Source organism: Xiphophorus hellerii, chromosome 23 (genome assembly GCF_003331165.1).
Source record: "Xiphophorus hellerii strain 12219 chromosome 23, Xiphophorus_hellerii-4.1, whole genome shotgun sequence".
In the NCBI taxonomy this organism is placed as follows: domain Eukaryota; kingdom Metazoa; phylum Chordata; class Actinopteri; order Cyprinodontiformes; family Poeciliidae; genus Xiphophorus; species Xiphophorus hellerii.
Window position 1 is genome coordinate 22995366 of NC_045694.1, and position 21005 is coordinate 23016370.

A 21005-nucleotide genomic window follows, 5' to 3' on the forward strand; every position below is an offset into this window, starting at 1 on the left:
TAAATACTGTAATGTAGATCCAGTCATTTCTAATTTGACCTTCCAGGTAAATCTGCTGTACATCTACCATGATTGTACAAACAGTCCTATAAAGAGGGTCACCTGTTTTTAATGGGATCCAACCTAACAAACAAAGAGGTATAAAATCTCTCCTCGGTCCTGGAATGTACCACACAACTGAATATTTTGACACCACTGTAAACATAGGGTTCATTCTGGAACATATTTGCAACCTCTTTAAATATGTAAATTTTTTACCCTTTGACTGTGTTGCTGCTTTATTTCTCTCTCTCTCTCTTTCACTCTTTTGCAGCCCTGCAAATGCAACTGCAGGGACAGTGTGTTCAAGCTCCTGAGAGCTCCCAGCACCCTGCGCAGCCTGGCTGCCTGATTGGCTGAGCTCTGACCATGATGTCATCACAGCATGCTATAAGGGCGCTGACAAATAGCCTGGGAGACACACTAGAGGAAACACTGCTCAACTGACGGAGTCAGGAGTGAGTCAAGCTCAGATTAAAAAGTGGAATGGGCATGTGATACTCTGCAGGAGTTATCCGCGCTCTGGCATCTTTACAGTGCAAGGCAAGCAGGACTCAACAACTACCTGTTGAGGTTCGTAGTGTGTTTTATTTTTGTATGTTTTCTTGCAACATGTCTTTGAAGCTTCTTGGCACAGATGTTGATATTTGTGTTCTGTAAGTGTGCAGCTTAGCCACTGAAATATTCTTTTCTTTTTTTGTTAGTAATAGTTGTAAAATTACACATTCAAAATCTTAGTGCAGACATTTTTGGTTTCTTTTCAATTCAAGTAATTTAATCTTTTTCTTGTGTGTATATCTGTCTTTGTGGTGTGTGTGTGTGTGTGCCTGTCCACCTATGGTCTCTTCAGATGGAAAATACGACGCTCTCTAGCCAAGTAAACACATCCACGACAGCAATCTCACCAGACGAGAATAAGGAAACCAGTGAAACAGTCAAGATCTTCCTGGGAATAATCATGTCTCTACTTGTTTTGCTAATTGTCTTTGGAAACATCCTTGTCATCACTGCCATCTCCCGCTTCCAACGACTGCAGAACGTGACCAACTGCTTCATCACGTCCCTGGCCTGTGCTGACCTGGTTATGGGTCTTATTGTTGTTCCTTTTGGTGCCTGTAACGTCATTTTTAACAAATGGCACTTTGGTGTATTTTGGTGTAGATTCTGGACTGCTACTGATATCCTCTGTGTGACCGCCAGCATCGAGACACTGTGTGTCATAGCCCTAGACCGGTATTTGGCCATTACTTCACCCTTTCGTTACCAGTCAATGTTGACAAAGTGCAGAGCTCGAGTTTTGATTGTTCTTGTGTGGGCGATTGCTGCGTTGATATCCTACTTTCCCATCCACACGGAGCTGGCATATGTAAACAAAACAGATACACATGAGAAAAGCAAAGTTAATGCTTGTGAGTTTAATGTCTCACTGGTATATGCCATCACCTCCTCTATCATCTCGTTCTACATTCCTTTGGTCATCATGATTTTTGTGTACAGCCGTGTTTTCCAGGAAGCCAGGCGACAACTGAAAAAGATTGACCAAAGTGTTGGACGCTTTCATAACACCAACAACAGTGACTCGAAGTCTCTAGAATCCAACAACGGATGGGGACTAAAAAAGGCAAAGTTTTGCCTTCGAGAACATAAAGCCTTAAAGACTCTGGGTATAATCATGGGGGTGTTCACCCTTTGTTGGCTGCCATTCTTTTTGCTCAATGTGGTGGTGACCGTAACAAATTATGACCTCCAAATCCCCTTTATACTACTCAACTGGATAGGTTACTCAAACTCTGCCTTCAATCCAATAATTTACTGCAGGAGTCCTGAGTTCAGGTACGCTTTCAAGGCTATCCTCTGCCTGAAGAGGAACCACCTCAGCAACCCGGGACCAGTCAATGGATACGTCCAGAGCCGCAACAGCTGGCAGAGTGAACGACAGGGACGCAGTAAGGGCAGCTCAGATGATAGCGATGCCAATGAAAGGTGTCTGGGGAAGGTGTCAGAGGTCTGTGGAGGAGAGGACAAAACCACGGACTCTAATGGAAACTGCAACAAAAGCCTGCCGACTGTGACAACAAGCCTGTAGACTTGGAACTGTGAGACTTCACCCAGATGATTGTCACTGCCTTCATGAACTTTTTTCCTCAATGGTCTGTTGAAGGTAAGGCCAGCCACGGCGGCCGGCTGACTGCAATGATCCCTTTGAGCTGAGGAACATATTTATTTTCCCATCATTTCCACATTTAATACTGTAGGAGGATTTTATTTTTATTTTTTTACGTACAAGATTTCTTTCAGCTACCTCAAACCTGCTTTACAATATTTTTGTGTTAACTGTCTTTGACATTGAACCCACTTTAGTTAAACTATGGTGGTATCTCAGATGTTTTTTTTTGTTTTTTTTAACCATGTAACATGCTTTGTGAAAGGCATAATTACAGATCGTCGTCTTTGCATTTTCTGCTTTAAGCTCCTAAGGAAAGATGACTTTCTTTCTAAATCAAGTCAGTTTCATTTGAACAGGCCTGCGTGGCAGAAAAAAAAAAAAACAAGGAACATATTTCTGTCAACGGTTTGCAGGCTATTGGGTTGCAACGCGTTGGTGTTACAAGTACATTCCGATTTGCTGAGGTCGCAATCTGCCATATTTCTGTCTTTATTTGCGTCTGATTGTGGTAGCGTTAGAGATCAGCACCGTGTGAAACCGTAGACACACGTCTCCTGTTCTTGCATTTGACGTGCTGTTGCATTAGAGTCTGCTGTCAGCAGAACGCTTCAGAGATATGCTCTAACGCTCGGAGATTGAGATCTTCCTGTTTAGAAGAACAATGCCTGTAGTTACGCTCTGCGAATGCTGTGATAAAACTTGAAAACATGCATGTAGGTTTTGAAATCCTAAAGATATCTGATATCTTTTAGGCGGAGAGTAGTTGGTATTATCGCAATACTTTGGGGTGCCCTCAAATGCATATAGATTTTTAAAATTCAGCAATTTTTAAAAATACATAGATATTTTATTTATTTTTTATAACTGATTTCAAGGTTTCCTTCTGGACAGTCGAAAATGAAATTGTTCATTCTCTCAGCTGGCTTCAATGTACAGCATAAAAGTCATAAAAACTATTAGCACTTTCTATCCTCTCTGTGAAACAGAAGCTCTGTTCCTTTGTTGAAATAAGCCCTTGTCATTTTTCTTATAAATTAGTGGTTGCTGTGTTTCAATATATGCAGTGTTTATTCCAACCAGAGAGGCCATTTCCTCATCGTGCAAGGGTACAAACCACACATGATGATAATAATAAACAGGGTGACAACAGTTCCAGGGCCCAGACACAGTGCTAGTCACTGTATTCAAATAAACATAGGATTAAAAAAAACAGCTCTTGCTCCTAAATAGCGCAGCTTTGCCTCAGCCTTGTGACATTTCCCAGATTGTTCTCTGTGTGTAAGGATGTGTGTTTACGTCTGAAATCAATGGAACAGTTGGAAAAGGCATTCAGGGGTCCACAGAGAAACCGTCTCAGCTGCTCCAGTTGTTTTGGTCAGTTTCTGTCCGTCTTCTCCCAAAGACTCTAGATGTGCAGTCCCCAGGAAATGCCTCAATCCAGCTGAGTCCGGCACCAGTAAACATGAATAAACACATTATCTTTGATGCTTAGTTTGACAATTAGATGATTCTGTGGCCCCACCCCTGCCCACACACCTAGATAAAAAAAAACTGTTGGGGATTCTAGTTTGCAGGTTAGGATTATATCCAAAATGCCATCCTCGAATAATACATGTCTTAAGACTGCTTTCTGATGTGTTTTCTCTTGACTTATGTTAGGTTTAATGGACATTAAGCACTTAGAAAAAAGGATCTTAATTTAGGAATTCATCTTCTTTCCTTCAGATTAAATCGCTTCACAGATCATTAGGCTAGATAGAGATAGCAGAGGTCTATCTTAAATCTTTTCCCAGGTCAGTTAGGCTAAAGTTAGCTTCTGAAGATGGGGAAGAGGAGCCGGGATTCTCAGCCAGTCTAAATCAGTGCTAGCGACTGATCTTTTAGTGCATGTAGTCCAGCCTCTGTGTGGAGTTGGATCAGCTGACACTGTCAAATGCATTGAACTTTGTTCCTTCAGAGGAAATCTTTATGTACTGTATTGCAAGTTTCGGTCAGCTCTCTTATCACGATCCCTGGTCAAAATACGCAGTCGTTGTACGTCAGCGTGTGCCATGTGAAAACAAGCTTTCCAGAACGTGGATCCTTTTCTTGGTCTTCTTTTATTATTTTTTTCTGTGCAGATTTACAGCTAAATAAATGCAGGGGTTGAATGTCAGAACAGAGGTTCTTGAGGAAAACTTTCCGAACATTTCACTGTAAGGCATCCTGAAATCACAAATCTGCTCAAAGTATTAGACCAAGTCTTAAAGACGATTCTTTTTGTTGTTGTTGTTTTTAAAGTCTTGATAGTTTGATCATGGGCTGGCACTAAGCTATTAGAGTGTCCTGCTTTCTTATTGTCTTAGACATGAAATTTTTGGAAGCACTGTGCAAGTGATTGTTTGCATGTCTGTTATATATTCGTGGTGTCTTATTTGTGGATTCCTGCTAGCTCGCTTTGCAAGCGAACCTGTTTCAGCCCGAGCTCTGTGGGCTTTTCAGCTAAAATTCCACACTGCTCCCTCCTGGCAGTGGCCTATCTTTGCACCTCAGCCGTTTCTCAATTATAAATGGTTACTGTTTTATCGATACTCCCGTATAATAAGGAATGTAATTCATGCCTTCACATCCTCGGTGCTTGAGGATGCAACACTGTTATGTGCAATGAGTCTTGAATAATGAGCTGACACTACAACATTCCAAGCACAGCTGCTGTTTTATATCATGGTAACGACACACATTTACAGTAGTTCCCCCTGCCAGTGACCTGTCTCCGATTACCCACCGATGCACCTACATCGGGTCGGCTAAGACAAAAAGATTTTGTTTTGAAAGGATTACAGGTTACAGGTCAGACCAGTCTTACAGTTTGTATTACCATTTGGCCTCGAGAGTTAATATCCAGCATATTTCAATGTAATAGACTACAGTGTGTATGATAGATTGACATGTCAATGTGGTCCAAGTGTAGGTGGGGTAACTCAAGTGTTATCCTCAAGGAATCAGGTTTATTTTCAATGAATAAGTCCCTTTGTTCAACAAGAACTCCAATTATGATTTAAGAAAAGTCATTTCTCTGTCTACGGCGGCACTGTATAGCACTTTTAAATATGTTAAAACATATTTCAGGTCACCTAAAAAAAAACAAAAAAAAAAACAAGTGTTCCCATTGACATGTACGATAATGTTTCTACTTTTAAATATTTTTTTTTTAAAAGTCACTAGAGTAATTATAGAATTGTGAATTTTCTATAAAAAAAAAAAAATTCTATAAAAGAGCAAACCTGTTATATGTGAACTTTTTTCTTTTTTAAAAAAAAGTGGTCAGAGTGAGAATATAATCACTCAGTGGAATGTTTACTAAATGTTTGCAAGCTATTTTCGCACAATTTTCTTGTCGTTGTTTGTTCAGGTCTTGGAGCTTGTTACATGATGTGGTTCCCTGTGGTATTTATTTAAAAAGAGAAGATAAGTTTGTAATGTAACATTTTTATCAAAATAAATTATGTACATGTTTCATGTGATGTTCTGTGATGTGTTTTTTTTTTTCTGACCGCTAAAGATTATATTCCTCTTTTTTTAATTTGCTCTTTGGGTTTCGTACAGCACTTACAGTACCTTGTAAAACGTCTTCAAATCCCATTGAACCTTGTCACTCTGTCATGCTACATCCATAAATGTTAGCGTTTCAATGACAGACCTACACATATAATCCTGAAGTGGGACAAAAATGCTAAATAATTTTCAAAATATTGTGCAAGTAAATATCTAAAATATGTGCCATGTAGCAGTTAATATCCAGTGCAACTAATTGCATTTCAGAGTCACTTTGTTTGCATCTAATTTAATTTCAGTATTAATGCCTCTGTTAAGGCCTCAGAGATTGCAGGTCCTCTGGGCTAGGTCTCGAGTTTTGCAACAGAGTCTCAGTTGGGTTTGTTTCTGAACTTTTGCTTTGCAATTCTAACTCTCATGGATATGCTTTAGTCTAATCAACTGTTTTTGTAGCTCTGGTTGTACATTTAAGCTTGCAGTTTAGTTTCAAGCTTTGAAGAGTTGGCTCCACCAACCACTCTTTTTACTGCTCATCTTATTGCTTATTTGCTGATGTTCTCTTACAAACATCAGTAAGCTCCTGTGCTTCACGGAGCATAGGAGCACAATTTATTTCATTAGTTAGCTGTTAAAAGCAAATAGTTGCACTGGACTTTATTTAGGAATATCAGAATAAAGTGGTCTGAAGATAAATGCATGCCTCCCTTTTCAGACTTTTGTTTGTAAAACAAAAAAAGAAAAATTGAATCATGTATTGTTTTTCTTCCTCTCCAGAATTATCCTGTAATTTGTGCTGATCTACCTCATAAAAACAGCAAAAATCCTTTGATGTTTATGATTGCTGTCTGACCAAATCTTAGGCGGTTTAGGTTAATTACTTTAGCAAGACAATGTCAGCAGCCACGTTTTACGGCAACACTTTATTGTGCAAATAATCACACTTTAATGCAAAACTGGCACATTTAATGGACTTTCAATGCAACTTTGCAATAAAAGTGTCATTACTTACCGAATGACTCTTCATTACAACAGTTGTAAACATTCATAAAGACTCCTTCATGTTCATAACAAGTGTTATATATCATAGTTATGATAGTCTCACGTCAGTCTTATTTACACACCGTCAAATAAAGTGTTACCCATTTTACTAAGCCAGTAATTTGTTCCAAATGATACAGAGAAGAGATAAAGTTAAAGCAAGAGTATATGACTGCCCTTTGCTCTAAGCGATCAAAGATCGTACAGAAGTCCTGGATCTAATCCAATTGAGCTGCACAGTTAATCTAGTAGCTTCTTAGATATAAGTGGAACCAAAGAAGTCTCAGAATTTGGCACAAAGTTATTGTTGAAAATGTGTTTTAGTTTTCTTCTATGAGTAATTGTGAGTGAGCATAAAAAACGGGATTCCTAAGTGGTTGACATGACTCCAAATGACGTTTGATGAAAGGCTGTACACTAAATGGAACCCTGTGGAGTTGAGGACTAAACACCATATAATTTATGACTAAGAGATGTTTTTATGTATTCGGTCAACAGAACACACTGGTAGTCATCCCTACTTTACATGAATGAGCTTGTAGCACCATTCAAAGTGATAAAAAAAAAAAAACTGCCTTATCAAATCACCTACTGTACAGCACAGCCTGTTTCACTGCAACTCATTCCCGTCTGTCTCGTCTGATGGTTTATACACAAATATTCTCAGCAGTACAAAGGGTCAAAGTGGATTTAGAGCACAAGGAATTCCATCAGTGCTGTTTAATGTTCTACAAATGATAAAAATCTGTTTAAAGTCATAAATCAGCACTTAATATATTTTGATGCTTTCTTCAAAGCATATTTGCAATATGTTTCTTATCCACACACACGCTGGGGAGGAATGTTGAGTTCAAAGTCCTGCCTAGGAACACACTGCACCATTGAGGAAAAAGAAATCAAGCCACTAATCAGTCGACTGAATCAAAAGTAAAATATTCACTTTACAACAAGAGTTAAAACCAAAGTAAAAGTGGCTCTTAGATTAGCTTTACGAAATCTTCACGGAGTTGCTAAATGTCTGTGTTGATATTTTACATTTCTTCCCGAAAAAAATCGATATTTAATAATGATCATTTTTTGTTATGGAACAGAATAGCTGCTTTACTTTTAAGACATAAATACGTTCGTAGAAACAGCGTAAGAGCAAAATATTAAGAACATAAATGTAATTAAAAGCACATTCCAGAATAATATTTGAAAGGCATTCAAATATTGTTTGGTAATATTTACTTTAAAGTCTGAGCTTATCTCTCTCCATTTGCTCAAAAACATTTGGTGAGATATTGAAAAATAGCCCAGCCTGGTACTCACTGGGCCAAAAAAGGCCTCAGGAAATCAAAAGAAAGCCTAATCTTACAGTCACAAATAACTGGGTTTTGTCTTTACAACAAATATGTCCGGGTAGTTGAATGTGGACAGAGGAATGAAACGCGGACTTGTGTGGATGGTAGAAAAAAAAACAGGATCAGGAGCCTTTAGCAAACAAAAGAACAAACAAAAGCTGCTTAAGGGCAGGTAATCACAAAGCCAGATGCTAATTAAAAACAAGGAATGTTTACATGTGAGTGAAAACAAAAGAGGAGAGGCATGCATGTGCTGTGAAACATAATCAGATTCCAGTCATAAACTAAGGTAACTAAAGAAATTTAGACTGGGGGGAAGTGTTTAGGAAAATAAATGCAGGTGAACTAATTGGAAGCAGAGAACAGGTGGAGCAGCTAAATATGTAAGTGTAACTGAGGACATCTAAAGACAACAGCATGAAACTACAGGGACACTAATAAAGCAGCGACACACGAAATATGGCTGAGCTAAGGAACAACAACTGAGAAAAATATTTAACAAAACCTCTATTTAAAAGATTCCGTACCTTTATATAAAGGTGCATGCAACCAGGAAAATTGCAAAATAATTGAAGAAAAAAAAAAATCAAGAAACATCTCATGCTCAAAATTTCAACTGACAGTTTAAAATCAACCACCCTGAGAGAATAAAATAATAAGCAAGATTTATTTCCAGTCGCTGAATGGAGCCATCTGGCTAAATCATCAAAGATGACGTTAAAACAAAACCACAGAATTGAGATTTTCTGTTTAACATTTGGCTAGTACTGCCAGTATTCCAGAATAATAGGAGAAATTACTTTTGGAGATGTCAAAAAGAAAAAAAAGCCTTAAATTTTCCACATCATGCTCCTTCTGCATGGTACAAGTTAATTTTCTTTATTAACAAAGCACTAGCAAACTACAATCTGGCTTTTTGTAGTAGGAGAGGAAGAAGCTGTGTTGTCTTCTTCCTCTCCTACTGGCCTTTCAGCCCATGCTGGTGCTGGACTCATTCAGGCTTCACCCAGCTTCTTCACAAGTTGCTTTGCTTTTGTTCTGATGTTTATCGACACATCTTTCACCAAAAATATGTTAATCTCTGACACACACAACCCAGTTGATCACTGGCCCTAAATCTCATACTTATGTTTCCATAGCATCTTCTTCTTCTGTAAACGGATCCACCCGTAAGCCCCTCCTCACTTTACCTTGAAATCTAACCTTAAATCCTCCCGTGCAGCTTGACATCGCAATTTCATTTAAAGTCACATCAAATGTGCCGTGTCTTCCAGGGGTTTAGACGAGCGCTGAGGCCGATCCCCTGACATGTGTGCAAATGGAAGGCTGTGAGATCAAACATCTGCTCCCTGGAGCCTGACAGGCAGCGCTTTGTGCCCAGAGAGAAACTTCGAGCAGAAACTTCTTCTGCCAAGATTTTGTGCAGCCCTTCATACGAGCACATGCATGGTGATATCTATCGTGTTGCTTCAAGGGCCTACATTTACAGGTTAGTCAATAAATGGGATGTCTACCAATGTGTACATGTAGAAAAATTCTCTGAAAAATGAAAAAAAAAAAATGTATAGGGATTCGTTTGAGTACATGCTGAATACATAGTGTGTGTGAGTAAAAACATTCTTTGAAGGATCAATATGTCCCTTGGCATTAAAGAGCTCCAAGGCACCCCGCAGTTTGCAGCTGTTTTCCTCCCATAGGCACCACCATGTTCATGTCCACTGATCTGTGTAAACATGAGCACATTTTAAAGAAGATATTCCCCTTATTATTGTTTTTTAAAAGACCCAATGTTATGAAAGCAAAGAAAAAAAAACTATTATTTAATCAAATTTCAGATCATGTGTGATTACAATAATTTTTTTTTTTTTTACAAATTCTGTCTGATTCTTACATTTTTAAAATGTTTTTAATGTTTAGTAGTTTTTCACTAAACTTGCATGTCTTCATTACTGACAACAGCAAAGCACTTTCAGTTCCTGTAGAGGAAATTGCGACATATTTTAGCCGCTGCATGTTGGTGTGGTGGCAAAATATAGCAGGCGCAATTTTCCCTTGCAGTGAATCTCTTTACACTCTAGACCAGGGGTGTCAAACTCAATTTCACCGAGGGCCACTTCAGCATATTGGCCACCCTCAACGGGCCACATTGAGGGTATAAATCAGGAATGCCCAAGTGCAGCCCTCCAGACTGCAACTTTTAGATGCGTCCCTGCTAAAACATACCCCAGACAAAAAGTTGACTTCCCTCATTAGCAGCAACTCAGTTCTGTAGAGGCCTATGAATGAGTCAATGATCCAGGTGTGTTAGAGAAAGAACGCATCTAAAGTTGCAGAGTGATAGGTCTGGAAAACTAGACTTGGGCAACCCTAGAATAAATGTATGAAAATACAATGTTAAAAATAAATTAAACAACACCTCATATTGTTAAATAACTGATTTTATGTATTCAAGTTTTAAATATTACATTTGAGTTTGCATGGATGTAAAATTACTGCTCAGTTTAAAAATTACAATATTTTTAAACTGAGCAGTTTAAAAATATGCTCAGTATTTTTAAACTGCTCAGCTAAACTTCGCTCTTTAGCTTGTTAGCTTGTCGATGTTTCAGTTTTATTCGCTGGGAAAATTAATCTTTGTCTGCTTTAAAGATAAGCAGACAAAGAATAAAAACAAGTTTTGATATCAACTCTCAACTTCATTCACAAAACTTTTTCGTTATTTATTACACAACGAACATGTATTTCACATAAGAGCAAAACAATGAGGTGATGTTGCCTGTCCTTGAACACAACGCTGATCCTCTTCACCCTGTCACCAACTCACACACATCCTCATTGTGTTGTGTTGTGTAAATAAACACAAAACAAGCAAAATCAATAAACTATATGCATATTCCAGTATACTGAGTTTTGGTTTTACATTCATTCTATTTAAATTTTGTTTGTTTGTGCTTACCAATGTTTTCCCCTGGTCAGTTCGTCGATGTCTGGTTTTAGTTCTTGTGCTGAGGAAATCCGCAAAACGGCGTGTAGGTTTTCATCAGTAATGCGCGATCTGGTCTTGGTCTTGTTTAAATTCATTTTTGAAAACATCTCTTCGCACAGATAGGTGCTTCCAAACATGGACAAAACACAGGAGCTGCATGGAGTCGAAGCTGTGGCATCAAATCAGGGGGCAGTAGACGGTAAAAGTCCTCGATTGAAACATCACGGAGCTTCGCTCTTTAGCTTGTTAGCTTGTCGACGTTTCAGTTTTATTCGCTGGGAAAATTAATAATCAGCTTGAGGTGACTCTGCTGCACTCTAGTGGCGAGAAGCCGTAATGTTGGCTGGTAAGAATCGGAAGGCATTATGGGAGATGTAGTTTGTAGTCAATTCGTGCTCAAAACTTATTTGAAGTCAATCAATGGGGATGTAAAACGGTGGTGGGGGGGAGAGGGCCACATAAAATGACGTAGCGGGCCACATGTGGCCCGCGGGCCTTGAGTTTGACACATGTGCTCTAAAGCATGTCACTGTTACTCTACATGAGAAAATCATTTTTGCACAATTAGCCGCTCATTTGTTGGAACATCTGCATCCCTTAAAACTAGTAATTGATTCAACAGTTCTGAAGAATATTATCTAGCTTTTTCATGTGGAGTTCACATGTTCTCCTTTTTGCATGTGTGGGTTTTCACATGTTACTCCGACTTCCTCTCGCTGTGCAAAGACACGCATAAGAATTTCCTTTCAGCACACATGAACCACACGTGTTTATTCGCACTGTTGTTTGTCCTTCACGTCTCCGAAGAGAATTGGTGAGCTATCCAAGAGACAGCCCACTGATTGCCGGAGATATAAAGGTGCAAGCAAATGCGACGGTCAAATTCCCTGGCAAAAATTCACGAGGCAGACACAGGCAATTAAATCAACAGCTGGTGAACACTATCCGTCCGCTGCTGTGACGCTGTTTGAGCGCCCTTACTGTGGAGAGAGGCAGCCAGGAAGAAAACACAAAATGTGGACTGAAACCGTTTAATCAAATTTAATACGAATCTCTAAATATATGGATTAATGGTCTGTGTTTAAAGTGAAACATTGATAGAAGAGATTAGAGACCCCAGAGAGCTGCTTAGTTTGCTTATATCTTGGTTCACACATATTGTTCTGCATTTTGACCAGAAAAGACAATTTTTGGTCTAGCCTGACCTTCTTTCACCTTTTTATTGTGTTCCCTGGCTGTCTGAGCTTTTTTCTGGCCTCCTTTCAACAAAGTCTTTCTCCTTGCCACTTTTCCCTAAAAGTCACAATTGTGGAGAGATTGTCCTTGCCCACCTGAATAATGATGTTCTCGGCTTTGTTCTTTATGAATTCTCTCTTTTTTTCTGGCTTGTGGTAGGTCATGTCTGGGATGGCTGCAATTTGTCCCATGTATTTTTCATTTTTGACCATGAATTAAGCTCTGCTCTTTGATACGTTACTGGGGGTAATGTTTTATGACTTCACCCTGCTTTAAAGTTTTCCAAGTCTTCATCCCTGAGCTGCTTTCCTTGTTTCCTCACTAATGTTCTCTATCAAACCTACACAGCACAGCTGTTTAACACAGATTAAGTAGCTACTCTAATATTTTTCTTCACTGCGGAGCGAGTTGTTAATGTCTCTGGTGACTCCTGATACTTTCCCCTCAGTGGAAGAAGAAAATAAACAGAGAAAAGCTCAGCTGCTGCATTGTCTCAGAGTGCAGGCAGCGCCGCAAAAAACATGTGCGCACATCTGCTGGTTGCTTAAAATGAAAAATGTGTTTTTACAGTGATTATGAGAGGTCAAGAAAGTTTTTTCTTGAAATTAGTCCTGCAAGTGGTCACAAGTAATAAGGTAAGTGCTCACAGAGAGGAGGAAGTGTTCCTGTAGTTTGTTTCAAAGGCCAGCTTCTTACTTTTTGTGGCTGCTGATAATGACTGGGACGTTGTCACAGACCAAAGGGAATGCAGTGTAATGATACCACTTTAACTGTTCGCTCCTTTCTTTTCCTTCCTATTGCTAATGCCTCAATCTTCTGACTAAATAACCACCATTATTTGCCTCCAAGCAATCAATGTGACTTCCAGCCAGCTCCACTGTATTGTATTCTTAATGGTTAGCAATTGTAATAGGTGATAGCTTTTGTAAAGCATCATTTTCATTGGGTTTAAGAAGTCAAGCTGGGGCTTTACACAAGGCTCTCGCAAGTTCTGGGAAAAAAACAAAGCAAAAATCCAAGAGGCGGTGTAATGATCCAAGCATCAGGAATCGACTGAGGAATGCGCTTATTAGGCAGCAGCCTTGCTGTTGCACAGCACAGTCGTCAGCAGAGCTGGTGAATTGAACCTCTTGCATTAACCATAGACTCTCTATTGTTCTAACTCATAGATCTGCTGAGATTTACATACATAAGAGAATAGTCTGGCAAAAATCACACAGTCACTTATTGAAGTTTATGAAGTAACTGGAAAACATACTTGCTTTCAAGTCACACAAAAACAGCAAAAATGTACATGACTTTTTTTTCTTTTTTTTTTTTGCAGAATACTGAACTGTCGCAGCCAGACTTGTCGGGCTCCATCAGCACTGAACTCCGTGTCATTGCTCCTAACCCTTTGGACACCCACAGTCGTCTCCCGTAAAGAATTGCCTGACATGTTGGAGTGAGACAAAGATGCTTGTCAGCTGGATGCCTAATATGGCTCTGCAGATATGGATGTTGTTTGAGGCTGCTGTGCAGCAGTGTGTGCGATGTGTGTGGTCCCAGATGTCCAGACGCGATGATGCATTCAACTGCAGGCCACCGGTCAACAGATAAGTGTGTGAAATTGCAGCCAGTAGATTTAATTTCTGAGAGGACAATGACGAGTTCCTATTCAATAAATCAGAATGTAATTGAAAAGTTTTGTTCTGTAACTCAATTCACTAAGTGGAACACGCTATATTTATTAATTGCACACACACATGGAAGGTTTCAACTCTTTGTTTCTGTTAATTATGATGATATTTTGCTTACAGATAATGAAAACATGACTTTATAAATAGAAAATTGCATCAGAGCAGTAAAAAACCAAACATTTTTAATTCAGAAATATGAGCATAATGAGAAGTGTGTTTAATACCTACCTCAAGGTTGTTTTTTTTGAAAGGTGACAAGCAAGCGTCATCAAAATACATGTCAAGCTTCACTAGGATGTACTTTTACTTCCCACATTGTAAGATAATTTTATTAAATTCATTATGGCTGTCAGGATCTGTGTTTTTCTGTGTTTATTTAGAGTTTTCTGTGTCCTTAAGTCTCTTCGTTGTCCTGTCCTCCCCTTGATTGTTCCCAGGTGTGTCTTGTTTCTGTGATTACCCTCCCGTGTATTTAACTCCACCTGTGTTCCTTGTTCCTCGTCGGGTCCTCGTCAATGTTTAGTCTATTCGTGGTCAGTGTGTATGTGACTGCTGCTCGTTGTTTGGACTAAGTTTCTTCATTAAATCTCATTATTCATCATACCTGGGTCCGCTGCGTCTGCCTCACCATCCCTCACCTCACCACTTCATGACAATGGCAGCTATTATCGGATCATGGGACTTCACATGCTCTGTGTAGTGGTATTTCCTGTTCCCCTTTTCTTATGACACTCAAACACTTTAAAAGAATGTTATCTGCCACATATGTACTGTTTCCAATAGTTTGGCATTGGGTAAAATGGAAATATGATTACCCCATACTTCATTTAAAAAAAGCACAAACAGAAAAAAAGCGAGGTAAAGAGACTGAAGAAGAAGAACTGAAGCATTTTCACTTGAGTTGATGGCGAAACAATTGCAATAGGTAACTTATTCTTTGCACTGTAGCAAATTATATGCTTTTCACTCGTTACATAAAATGTAACAGAGGAACGTAACAGGTCATAAGCAATAGAAATATTTTACATTAATCATTTAACTTTTTTTCATAAAATATGTCCCATTTCTTCGTATAGAAGTGTTTATATGTGAAACCATACATGGCAAGATAAGAAGTTGTGGAGTTAATACTTATGCAATAAGTATTAACTATTAAATGTCAAGTGAAAGGTCAACACTGTTCCAAAAAACCCTTTAAAATAGTGAAACTAATACATTTAGGTAAGGTTAACAAGCTTTATGATAATTGTATTAACAATGAAACTTGTTAATATTGTTCTTTTCAGAAAGAAAAGTTACTAAGTGTTTGGTATGATAAAATTATGAAATACTAGAGAACTGAAAAAAAGAACAAAATGGAAAACATAATGTCCAAAACTAGTGAGATAATAAGTTTCTAAGAAAACCCAATTTAATACAGAAATGAAATGGATAGTTTAAAAAGTTAATTAATCAAATTGTTGAAACAAAAATATTCATCTGGAGGCAAAGTAAATGTCTGCTGTCAACATGTTGATGTCCTCTGTGCAGAAGAGTTACTGCAAGAGTAAACTAATTTCTATGTCATTATAATATCAAAAACACACAATTTCACTATGAAGTGATTTGTTTTAACAATAATATATATTTCATAATGCATGTAGAAATTATTATTTTATTGATAAAAAGAAAATAAATTATTGCTCTCGGGGGCCCCTGGTGGCCGCGGTAGGTACCACACGCTTCGCCGGCGTCATGAGCTGCAACGTGCAGAGCATCCAAATGTCCAAAGCTCCGGTCAGAAGTTAAGTTAGCAAAACAATGTCTCAAAAAACGACTTATCCTTCAGGGAGGGAGAAAAGAAAGAGAAAGAATAGAAAAAAGCCAAGATAAAGTTTGTTTTAATGTGTCTTGGTAATGTAATGTAATGTAATGTAAAAGATTTGTAATGCTGCTAACAGTGTTGTATAGTAACGAAGTAAAAATACTTCACTACTTTACTTAAGTATATTTTGGAGTACTTCATACTTTCCTGGAGTATGAAAATTTTTGATGACTTTCACTTTTACTTCACTATATTTCCGAACTTAATTGCGTACTTTTACTCCGATACATTTTCAATGTGTGGTTTAGTTACTCGTTACAAAAAAGCGAGAGAGAGAAACGCAAGTGTTTTGACCCCACCTACTGATTAGCAAGTAGCAAGTAGGCTACCGAACAAAGTGCCTGGGCTTGTTCATCACCACCAATAGGATACTTCTTCTTCTTCTTCTTTTCTATTATGGCGGATCACAAGCAACTTTAAGGTGCATACCGCCACCTACTGTACATGAGTGTGTAGAAGCATTACTTCATATCTATTAAATTCTACTTTTTAATTTTGTATTCTTAAGATAAATAAACAATGCTTTCCTTAATTTGTGAATATCTGTTATGTTTCCTTCATTTCCTAATATACCTTTAAGATTCCATTCATGCCCCATATTTCTAACTATTCTCTTTAATTCTTCCCTTTTGAGTTCATTTGACTTACAGTTCATCAATATGTGTTCTACATTTTCTTTCTCTCCACATCTCTCACATTTATCATTATTTTTCCTCCCTATTTTATAAAGCATGTCATTTAAGTAGGTATGACCTACTCTTAATCTACTAATTATTATTTCTTCTCTTCTGTTTCGTTCATTAATGCTTCGAATTCAAACTGACTTTTGTACTTCATATAATCTTCTTCCTTTCTTATCTTCATTCCACATTTTTTGCCATTTCTTGATTTCTTTACTTTTAATTAGGATACACCTGTTTCGCTTCTCCCATTAAACACAAAGCAAGTCTCGCAATCAGTAGCAGTCACATGGAAATTCTATCTTACAAAAACTCCCCGTCCAACTTGAAGAAACACATCGAGGTAACTTCTTATGAAATGGTTATAATCCTCGTGTTTCAGTAACTATAGCTTGGTCACTAGGCACTACTGTATTGTGAAATCTTGACCATAAATGAACTTTGTTTGGCATTGTTTCAGTTCCACACGTGGTGTATTTAGCTTAGGCCTAATGTTGACTGTAGCAGGCTACCTAGACTCCTCTGTTCAAGGGGGGACAGAAGCCATAGCGATAGCAATTTAGACTAAATTTAACGAATATAGGAAAGGCAAGCAAGTTCAAAACCAGGTTTACAGATGCCAATAAGCTGCATTTTCCTCCCAGTTCTTTTTTTCTTTTGCATAATGACCAGTTGTGTGCACCACCTACTGACTGTAGGATTGACTGATTCACTGATTTGTGAAGTAGAGTAATCGTAACAGCTCTTTTTCTTCATGTTGGCCGCATTTTCTGTACTATTTATTTTTCTCATTTTCAGCACTGACCTTACTTGAAGGGAAAACTTAAGGCTTACAAAAACTTTGTATTTTCTGTCCTGGAGGGTATACTAAGAAGCTGGTTCAGTTGTAAAGCAGGTTAAGTTAACCTTGTGCTATAGGTAAAGCACCTAATTTTCTTAACTAAATGATGCCTGCAGGTATATCTATTAGCAGGTTTAATTTTGCCTGCACTTGGTTGTGTACATTATTTTAAGTGTATTTGACAAGTTTACCAAAATATAAAAAATGTCATTCAAACTGCATTTGCTTTGTTTTACTTTTTACTTGTACTTTTCATTACATTACTTGAGTACATCCATTTTTACAGTAATTTCCATACTTAAGTACAAGAAGTTTCAAATACTTTAAGACTTTTACTCAAGTAACATTTCAGTCAGTGACTTCGACTTTTACCAAAGTCATATTTTGGAGAGGTACTTGTACTTTTACTTGACTCTGAGATTTCAGTACTTTATACAACACTGGCTGCTAATAGGAAATTAGCTTGAATTAGCTAACATTTATGCTAGGGTCTTTGTGTGAAACTGAGTTTAAACTTTAAATGAGTTGATTCTCTTGCTTGGCTCTGTATATCACTGAGGTATTTTTGGCTTCAAAACGGCGTGTTTGATAACATTTGATAATAATAATTAAAACTTCTCAATGTTTGACATTGTCTAGCAAAATGTTTTTACATCTGGCTACATAGCTGCTACATCGATGAACTGCTCTATGCTGTAGTTGGGGATTTGTTGTTTGCTGCTGAGCTTAATCATTTTGTGGCTAAAACAAACATTATTTTTACATCAACTTTTAAGTTATGTGAAACTTCTGTTAAAAATCATTTGAAGGCTCAGAATCAGTCCAGTATCGATCCACATTCTCAGGGGAGACGGACTCACCTGGTATAAATTCAATTTTTAGCTATTGGAGTTATGCTTAAGACAAATTTATCTAATCAAAGATGTCATGAATATGTATGTAGATCTGCACCGATTGCAGTTTTCTGGCCGATCCCTGGTTACCGATCTTTAAAAAGCCTGACCTGCCAATTTTGATTTTGGCTGTTATGATTTTTTTTTTTTTTTTTGTCTGAAATGTTGCTAAATATAGCAAGAAAGTCTCTGAGTGGGCAACAGTGGGGTGAATATTGTAAACTGTAAACGTGCAGCTCTGACCTGTTGGGCCGGTCTGTCAGTCAAACCTCTCACTGTAGAGCAGAAGAGGACAGAGTCTGATTTTTAAACCTTTGCTGCCAAAGATAAGATTAGGGGATAAGATCAGCTTCACATGTAAGTATCGGCCGATCACGATCCCCCAAAATTAAGGAAATTGGCGCCTAGAAATCAACTGGTCGATAAATCAGTTGGCCAATAAATGTATCCTATTATACATATAATGTAAACAGCACTGCCAGAGATGCAATAGGTTTATAGCAGGTGTGTGAATGATCTAATGATTGAACTGCTGATTGCAGCCAGTCCATATTGTTAGCAGAACTAGAGGGCCCCAAAACCAAATTTCGATTAGCATCCCATGGAGGCTTGGGCCGGCCCTGACAGTAACGTTTCTGAATATCATAGACAGCACACGTTCATTTACACCTTTCAATAACCTGGGACGGGACAAAGTAAAAAATTATCATGTTACGCATGTGTGGGATTTGTGTGTGTGTATTCAGGTGTGTATTAGATGTGCTAGATGGGATCAGCTCGTTCATCTGTGCAAAAAGTGAAGTGGGATGTTGTGGAAGACATAAATTATCGTTCCGAAGGTGAATGGCGTGACAAGAAGGGGACGTGGCAGGATGGAGACGTTTGAGGACGATGTTTGTGTGCAAGAAATGAATCCTGCTTACATCTTGAGGCTGAACTGTGACAAATCAAGTATGTTCCAACAAGGACAAAACGGGGGAGGAGAGGTTCCGGCCAAGATTATGTGGTTAAATTTCAGCTTTGACAAGTAAGATAATTAAATCCTTATCTGTGCTTCAGTTAGCCTTATGAGCAGTAAGATCTGCAGTTTAATTGTCTAATTCAACTCTGGATTGCACATAGTAAGCATGAAAATATGTATTTGGATATACAGTCTAAAATCAGACAGATCAGCCACCTCCATCTCTTCAAGATTGTTTTATATAAAAAAGGATATACACAACATATACAGTATGTATGTGTTGTTACAATACATAAATAATCTCAAATTTTACAGTATCCACCATAGCTCAATCCAAAAGATCCTCCTTGGGATGTGGTGGAACAGTAGATTTGCATCATTAAGTCATCAAATTTACAGCAACTGTATGTTGTTATGATGGCGATAGCATGTCTGACAAATTATTACCCTTTTGCTATTTAGAATGATGGGGGTTCTGAAGTCAAAATCGGTTCCTAGCCTGTGCTAACAAGGCATATGTGACATTCATATTCCAGGAACTGAAGAAAATGTATCTAGGTGTTACCAATCACTAGTGAAGGTTTGCTTGGATAAATGAAGGTAGAAATATTACATTTTCTTCTTTAAGTAATTGAAGTTTACTTCTTGATAAATCCTGCAATAATATTTTAGAAACTGCTTCTGGATTAATAAGTCTTGTTATTCAAACATCAGATGGCTGTTGGCTTGCTATTGCAGTGTGTACTGTTTAGGAAGGATAAGGCCTCCAAAACCATTTTGGGGTTTCCTATGACAAAAGTTTAAACATCAAATGTATTAAACGTTTAGCTGTGTCTTCAAAAAATACCAGCATCATCTAAGGACCATATAAATGTACCTTAAAACTTTAAAACAAATGTAATTAACTCTTGAAAATGCTGACTACAGTTACAAAGAGTGCATAATTAAAATGTCACTGTTCCCAAAAGAGCAATTGAATAGAACCATCTATAATTACAAGGTAAAGTTTTTCCTCCACACATACAGGCAAATAGAGGGCAACTAAATAATCAAGTCAACAATAGAGGCAACTTCCTACTTCTTAAATTCGTTCTTCTGACTGGAGGTGGTGAAATAAATGTAAACTAGTTATAGTGTTTGATTTACATTTATAAATTTAGCTAGGTTATGATTATTGATGTATAATTGTGGTATTATTAAATGTGCATGAAATAGTTTCTGCAAGCATAAACACATGTTGATATTCTGAGGAAAGCGGATTAAAACCTCCAACTGAAGATTTCTATTGAAGTCTGACAGGTTATGGAAACAATATGCTTCAGATAAAGCGTATTGTCCCAAACGTTTCATGAAATGATTTTAAGTTATATTATTTTTTTATTTTGTTAACCTCCCAGAGCCAGTCTGTTGTAGACCTTCCAGGATTATGTGTTATCGAAAAGAGGGAAAAAAAAGAGTATGTTCTTTATATGACGAAGGTCATGCTATACAATCAGTCTTCTGTGCATATAACTCTTTGGTTAAATTTTCTTCTCTTCTGCACATTTTATGGTCTTTGCACAATTATTAGCAAATGGAAACAGTAGTAACATACAGTATACGCCAGGCTTTAGCACAAAAAAACAACTGTCTCTATGGAAACCGAAGGCTGCTGTTGCTGTAAAACTTTTACAGAAAAGGCAGTTATGATGATAATTGTAACAATAAGGGTCCTCAGTTAATGATGTCATTTAAAGGCTTTTCA

General features: G+C 37.8%; 1 protein-coding gene across 1 annotated transcript; it reads left to right on the forward strand.

Moving 5' to 3' along the window:
• The first annotated feature begins 436 nt into the window (after nucleotides 1–436).
• On the forward strand, nucleotides 437–5709 carry adrb2a (adrenoceptor beta 2, surface a). Its single transcript, XM_032555168.1, has 2 exons — nucleotides 437–612; nucleotides 890–5709. The coding sequence occupies exon 2, from the start codon at nucleotides 890–892 to the stop codon at nucleotides 2123–2125; it is 1236 nt and encodes a 411-aa protein (XP_032411059.1). The 5' UTR covers nucleotides 437–612; the 3' UTR covers nucleotides 2126–5709.
• The last annotated feature ends 15296 nt before the right edge of the window (nucleotides 5710–21005 follow it).

Excerpts from the sequence above, each read along its gene's own strand:
- adrb2a (XM_032555168.1), top strand. The coding sequence starts at position 890 with ATGGAAAATACGACGCTCTCTAGCCAAGTAAACACATCCACGACAGCA.